Source organism: Culicoides brevitarsis, chromosome 2 (genome assembly GCF_036172545.1).
Source record: "Culicoides brevitarsis isolate CSIRO-B50_1 chromosome 2, AGI_CSIRO_Cbre_v1, whole genome shotgun sequence".
NCBI classification, from domain to species: domain Eukaryota; kingdom Metazoa; phylum Arthropoda; class Insecta; order Diptera; family Ceratopogonidae; genus Culicoides; species Culicoides brevitarsis.
Window position 1 is genome coordinate 11,156,430 of NC_087086.1, and position 7,033 is coordinate 11,163,462.

Sequence of the window (7,033 nt, forward strand, 5' to 3'; positions counted from 1 at the left end):
TTTTTTTTATTTCAAAATTAATAAATTAAAACAATAAAAATAAATTGGAGCATCCTTAATATTCAATTTTTAAGCAATTTGTGTTCCTTAATTAAAGCTTGCGATAATATTTTCGTTTATTTAAATACTTATAACAATAGGATTAATTTTAATGATATTTTTTGATTTTGTAATTTTTTTTTTCTTGATAGGAAAAATATTTATTTTTTGAAAAACTCGAAAAACAAAAAAAAAATAAAAACATTTGCTTCTAACTATTCTAAGAAATTTTTGGAACTAAAAGCTTTTAAATAAATTTTTGTCATTTTTTTAAGAATTAATATAAAAGATAAATAAAACAGATAAATAATTAGTAATAATATTAATATTGCAGCCAATTAACGCCTAACAAAAAAAAAGAACTATCCGCTAAAAGTAACTTGATTGAGCATCAACTAACAAATACATTTAGAAATGCAATAATTTTTTTCAAAGAGTAAAAAAGTGGGTAGTGATGATTAATTTTGGAAGATTTTTTTTAACATTACAGTACATACATAAATTTATTGATGGAATAGAAAAAGGAGGGTAAAGAGGTCTTAAATTTCTGTCTTTTTTGCTAATTATTCACTAAGATCCTAATTTTTCTTTGTTTTTTTTTGGAAGTCACTTTGATCGTATATCTCTCCCGCTGCTAAATTAATTATTTTTTTTTTCATCTATTAAAAAAATACCCTCGATTCAAAAATATTTTTAACGTTATTTTAGTATTGGATAAAAAATCAGTGCTTTTGTTGTCGTTTTTTTTTTCTTCAATATTGTTCTTTTGTTCGCTCTACTAACCTCGAAAAATTAAAAATTTACTCTTCGATAAACAAATGTTGTCCTCCGTCGTCCATTAGCCAAAAGTGATCCAAGACATCTTCGCTCGAGAATCTCAAATCCGGATCCGATTGCAACATGTTATTGATCAAATCGCGAACTCCCTCGCCAATTCCATCCCAATAAGGTTCGGGGAACTCAAAAACTCCCGACAGAATTGCGTCGAAAAGCGGTTCTTGCTGATTGTCGGGCGATACAAATGGTGGGAAACCGCAAAGGAGAATGTAGAGAATGATGCCAGCTGCCCAAACGTCAATCTGGAATTAAAAAATTATTGAAAAAAAAAAATTAAAAATAGCAAAAAATTGAATTTACCTTGAGACTGTAACCCGTTTCCATGAGAATTTCGGGCGCAACGTAGGTCGGAGTGCCACAAACAGCTAACAAGGGTTCAGTTACTTCACAAGCGAGTCCAAAATCTGCCAGTTTTAGCACCAATACGTTTCCCTTATCATCTAGTTCAACCTGAAAATCCGTTTTTTAGTGAAATTTTTACATAAAAAGTCGAAGAAATGCTCACCAATAAATTTTCTGGTTTAATATCACGATGAACGATGGACATTGCATGAAGATAAGCCATCGCCGAAGCCAAATGTTTGATCATGATGCGAGCCTGGTTCTCGCTGAAACGCGTCACACGTGTAATTGCGTCAAACAAATCGCCTCCATTGACTAATTCAAGTACCAAAAACATATTTTTCGGGGTATCGATGTCCATGTGAAGCTGGATGATGTGTGGATGTTGCAATTTTTTCATGACACGGACCTCAGCATCGATGTAATGTTCCTAAAAATAGAGAAATTTTAAGTTATAAAAATTTTTTAAATTTTTTTTCAAAATTTTTTAAGTTTTTAAAATATTTTTTTTAAATTTTTTAACGAGTTGTATAAGATTTTTTTAAGAATTTTCAAATTTCATTTGAATTTTTGTAATTTCATAAGAAATTTTCGAATTGAAAACAAAATTTCTCGAAAAAATTATAATTTTTCATGAATTTTCACGAATTTTCTTTTCTCATGTTGATAAAAAAATTTTTAAATTAATAATTTTTACCTTTCCTTTACATTTGGACTTGTCAATAATCTTAAGAGCGACATCTTTTCCGGTATTTCGCTCTTTTAGCTTCAGCACAACTGCGAAATTCCCGTCGCCAATTATGGATCCAAGCAAATACTGACTTTGGATTTCGTGTGGCAGTGAATCTGCTCGTATACTGCCATTCAGAAGCTCATCGTCGACACAAACGAACGTGTCATTGTGACTCTTAACGGGCATTTTTGGTTTAGGTCCGTTGCGGATGGAGCCGTTCCGAAGTGATTTGCGTGTTTGTCGTATCGCCTTGCTTTCCTCCGGCTCGAGTTCAAAGTCGTCGGGACCCACGCGTTCGTTCCCATAGGCGAAGAAAACATCTTCCTGATCGAAAAAGTCGGCTAGCTTGAGAACTGGTTGTCCGGATAAAGTGAAAACTTTTCTCACGCAACCCGTGTCAAGTTTGACGACTTGCGTAATAGCACCGAGAATGTGTTCGTAGCTTGGACTGTTGCGCTTGTTCAGGAGCAGGCGCAAGATTTTCCGGGGCTTGATGCCGTTCCGGATTAAGGTAACGATTCGCGGATGTACAACATTATCACGTTCATTGCGTAACACCTTCGCTTCCGTTGGCGTGACGCCGTTTGTTCCATTCCGGAGCGGAGATGATGGACGAATTACTCTGAAAATAAAAAGAAAGAAAATTATTTAATTGAAAATATTCGTGAAATTAATTAAATTTAATTTATTAAATTTTAGCAAAAAGTTATATAAAAAGCAAAAAAATATTTTTTTAAGTTTTAAATATCAAATTAAAATGTAAAAACATTTAATTGAAATAAAAGAATAAAAAATATTTAAAATAAAAAAAAAATAAAAATATTTAAAAATTTTGATGAAAAAAAATCAATAATTTCAGGATAATTTTTTTTAAAATTATTAAAAATTAATTAGGTAATTTAATAAAAAAAAAATTATTAAAATTCATAATTATTTTAACAAAACTCAAATCTACATATTTAAAAACAAATAATATTTTGTTTTTAATTTCATATTTATTTTAACAAAACTCAAAGCTTTAAATTTAAAAACAAATATTTTTTTTTTTTTTGATTTAAATACTTCACTTTAGTTCGAATTTTAATTTTTTTAAATTTTCCTTATTTTTCTGATTTTTTTTTATTGTAATTTTTTTTTTCGATTTCAAATTGATTTTGAAGCTTTTAATAAATTTTTAAGGAATTTATTTTTTTAAAAAATTATTTAAAAAAAAATAGTTTTGCAATTTTAAATATTTTTTTGTCGCTTCTAAGATTTTCTAAGTACTTTCCTACTTGAAAAAAAAAATTTTTTTTAATTCAATTAAATTTAAATTTTTTTCGAGATTCATGATAAATATTTTTTAAATATTTTTTTAATTTATTCTAAAATTTTTTATAATTTATTTTATATTTTTATTTAGTTACTCCTTTTCTAAAAATATTAATTAAACTTTTTAAATTTTTATTCTACAAAAAAAAAATCTACGCACACGTGTAACCGAATTTTGTCACAATCAAATTAAAACGCGGAAAAATGTGTAAAAAAATTAGTTCGCTCAAAAAAAATGAGAGAGAGACAACATGACGACTTGGTCACATGCCAACAACTTACTTTGGTAATCGATTTGCTGATTTTACATTCACCACAGGTTGCAGATTATTGTAGTCTAGTTTCTTAAAACTCTCGTTATTACAGGAACACACATAGCTCTTACCGTCTTCTAGGTCGTCAATTTTATCAATCTAAAAAAAAAACAATAAAATTCGCATAAATTTTAAAATTCTCCTCCAAACGAACAAAACTCACCTTTTTGCCATCTACGGAATAAATATTTCTAATAGCACCGGTTAACGTGACATTTCCTTCTAGAATTCGCGTCAAATCTTCCGCTAAACTGTCGTACGAGCGATATTTCTCATTGGAAACCGGAATCGTGATGCCCGGATAAAACCGATCGCCATTCCGGTAAAATTTAATTCGTTTTGCTTTCCGCGTCGGAGTTCGACTACTTGAGATCCTCTTTTTCAGCGTGTTACTTTTGTTATTTGCACCGCCGCCAATTTCCAATTCGATCAAGTCACTTTCGAGCTCGTTATTTGAACTGGTCCGACTTCCGCTGCGACTTTGGGGTGTCACGGCTTGCTGGTGTGTCGTTAACGTAGGCGTCGATTGCTGCTGAATGGTTACTTCCATTTTCCTAGAACAACAAAAAAAATAAAATGAAATTACGTCAAGAATAATTTGGCGGCATGAGTGGGCAATAAATCATTATTCGTACATTGCGATGCTTTTTATTTGCAAGTTGGCTTAATTAAATTCGAATTATGTTAGTTGGCATGATTAACCACACACTTGCTCTCACTCAGGAACAGCCGCGTAAATCAAAGCCAATGGCATGTTTGTTTGTTTCGATCCATCAATTGCGTTAATTATGGTAATGCATAAATTTTTGTGTTTCTCAGTTTTTTCCGTCGTCGTCGTCGTCGATTGTTTGTTTATGCAAAAACAAACGAAAAAAAATATTTGCGGAATTCAATAGAAAACCGACAGACAGAGAGAGAGAGAAACACGTCTGATTAACGGTGTGACTGATTTATGACTGTGACTCGTAAATAGCACACAAAATTTTGTTTCTTTCAACACTTTCGTACAAAAAAGGTCATGAAATCAGTTTTCCATGTTCCCGTCAATCGTGAATTGCAGTAAAGCTGATACAAAATTCAGAAAAGTTTTTAATTTACGCCTACTTAATTTAATTTTTAGTTATGAAATTTCATTCTTTTAATTTTTTTTAAGAACTTTTAATTCTTGAAATATTTTTATTAATTTGAAAAAAAAAACTTTAAGCTCTTAAATTTTTTAAAATTATTTTTGAGCTTTTGAAAATTTAAAAAAAAAATTAAAAAAAAATTTTAAATTATTAAAATTAATTTTTCGTTAAAAATATTTTTTAAAATGAACTTTTAGCTCTTAAAATTTGATTTTTTATTTTTTAAATAAAATTTTAGCACTCGATATATTTTTTTTTTATTTTTTAAAATAAACTTGAAGCTCATGATTTTTTTTTTTTTTATGGATTTTGAACTCTTAAAATATTTTTTTAAATAAACTTTCAGCTTTTGTAATATTTTTTTTTTTTTTTTTTTTTAATTTTTGATTTAAACTTGAAAGTTCTGAACATTTTCAATTTTTGTTTCGGCCTAAATACTAAATTAATTACAACGAACGACAAATCTTTATATGACCATTACCACTTTGAATTACAACGAGACTACGCTAATTGTTCGAGTCTTAATTTATTTATGACTATTTCACTGATTTAAAAGGAATTATTTTTTTATTTGCAAATTTTTTTACTTCATTATTGGTTTTGTTGGCTTTCACCATGCACTTCGTCATGCCGCGTATGCCGTACATTTTTATCGTTTCTTGCGTGAAAGATGTAGGAGAACTAGAAATTATCACCAACACACCCTTGGAAAGGCATTTTTTTTTTCAATGCAAAGCTCTGTCGTCACTCCTCGAAAATTATTCCATAAATTCTGTGCGATAACGTCTTGCACTTTAATAAACAGTAGTCCGTTGCTACTACGCCCTATGAATTTTTTGTTGTTATTAATGGGCTTCGTCTTTCGGAAACATATTGATTGTCTTTACATATTTAATATTTTTTTGTGTGTGAGAAACGAAGAGATAAAGCACAGAGAAAAATCATCTCTCGCCAAACAAATCCCGGAAGTGGTTCAAACAAAAACATTCGGTGTCGGTGAAAAATCGATTTTCCTTCACAACTTTTCACACATCTTTTTTCCCGTACGAAAAAAAACTATGAATTTCTCCCCGTTTCTTTTCACGGGCATCCATACGTCTGTGGTCGTACAGCGCGTTAATCGCGAAACACGTCACGAAACTTGCGAGTTTTGGCAGACTTTTACTTACATTTATGCACGATTTTTGGATTGACACAATTGACACGAGACAAAACTTTGATATTTTCCTAATTGCAGGTCATTTTCCGTCGCACACGATTAAAAACAGAAATAAATATTGAGGAGAGTGGAGACTTGAAACGGAATACTGTGTTTTCTCGTATAGAAGCTGGAAGTTGTTTTCATGGGAAAAGAGTAGCAGTATTCTGCCGGCTTTTCAAATTAAAGAACACAGTAGGGGTAGATGGGGCATTTTTAATTTAAGACTCTCACTCGTTATATGAAACGTTATTCCAATTTTAGTTTTGTCTCATCAGTTTATTCATTAATATGTTGTATTGAAATATCGAATTGAAAATAGAAATCATCTGAACAGCTGAAGGTTTAAGAGTCGATCATACTTCAAAAGGAAGAAATTTGAAGAATTTTATACCCTATCTGAATTTTGACTTATTGATGAAATTTGAAGTCTCCTGATATTTTTTTTTTTTTTCAAATAATTTTACTTTTTCATTTCATAGCTTCCTATAACAATGTGCAGGTCGATCGAAAGAGGGATAAACATTTTAAGCAATCTCTGGTCTTTAAAAAGACCACCTCAATACCTAATACATATATAAAAAAAAACACAGTAACACCTTTGCATCGAGACAAACATTTCTTTTCAGTACCATGATCTCTAACTGTTCAGCAATTCGTCTTCCTCTTTCTTTCAATTTTTTAAAATTCATCATTGATTTATTTTTATCTGAATGATTCATCTTGATTTTATAAAGAGACAACATAAAACAAACAAAAAAGTTTAAGTTGACGAATTGTTATTGTTGATAGGTCGATCTTTCGATAATTTGGCCCGGAATATTAAACAACATTTTAACTATCAGTATTGCACTTTTCTTTTTTTTCTTTCATTAAAATCATTTTCCTTTTCGATACTGCTTATTCGGAAAGTGTAATGACCTTCCGCACAAATAGCATGACGTTTTCTTTCTTCTGTTCAATAGCACTTACGCTGCTTTATTCCCATGGTGTAGTATCCTTAAAAATTTGTTCTTAATGTTCTATTTAAAGTAGGGCTCGTAGTTGTTTTAATTACCTATAAGCATAAGATTTACTCTATTCCTCTTACCTATAAGCATATTTTGAGTCTGTTCGAGCATTCTACAAAAAT

At 30.2% G+C, this 7,033-nt stretch overlaps 1 protein-coding gene across 2 annotated transcripts; it reads right to left on the reverse strand.

The window, feature by feature from the left end:
• Positions 1 to 260: 260 nt before the first annotated feature.
• On the reverse strand, positions 261 to 6,007 carry LOC134828369 (serine/threonine-protein kinase GL21140). Of its 2 annotated transcripts, none has more exons than XM_063841318.1 (7): positions 4,212 to 4,439; positions 3,740 to 4,130; positions 3,545 to 3,675; positions 1,916 to 2,573; positions 1,382 to 1,648; positions 1,177 to 1,326; positions 261 to 1,118 (listed from the first exon to the last, which is right to left on the reverse strand). In XM_063841318.1, coding segments are annotated over exons 1-7 (1,878 nt in total). In that variant the 5' UTR covers positions 4,214 to 4,439; the 3' UTR covers positions 261 to 839. The 2 variants fall into 2 exon arrangements, with proteins under 2 accessions (XP_063697388.1, XP_063697387.1); XM_063841317.1 differs by lacking the exon at positions 4,212 to 4,439 and adding an exon at positions 5,873 to 6,007 and having other exon boundaries at positions 262 to 1,118.
• Positions 6,008 to 7,033: the final 1,026 nt, after the last annotated feature.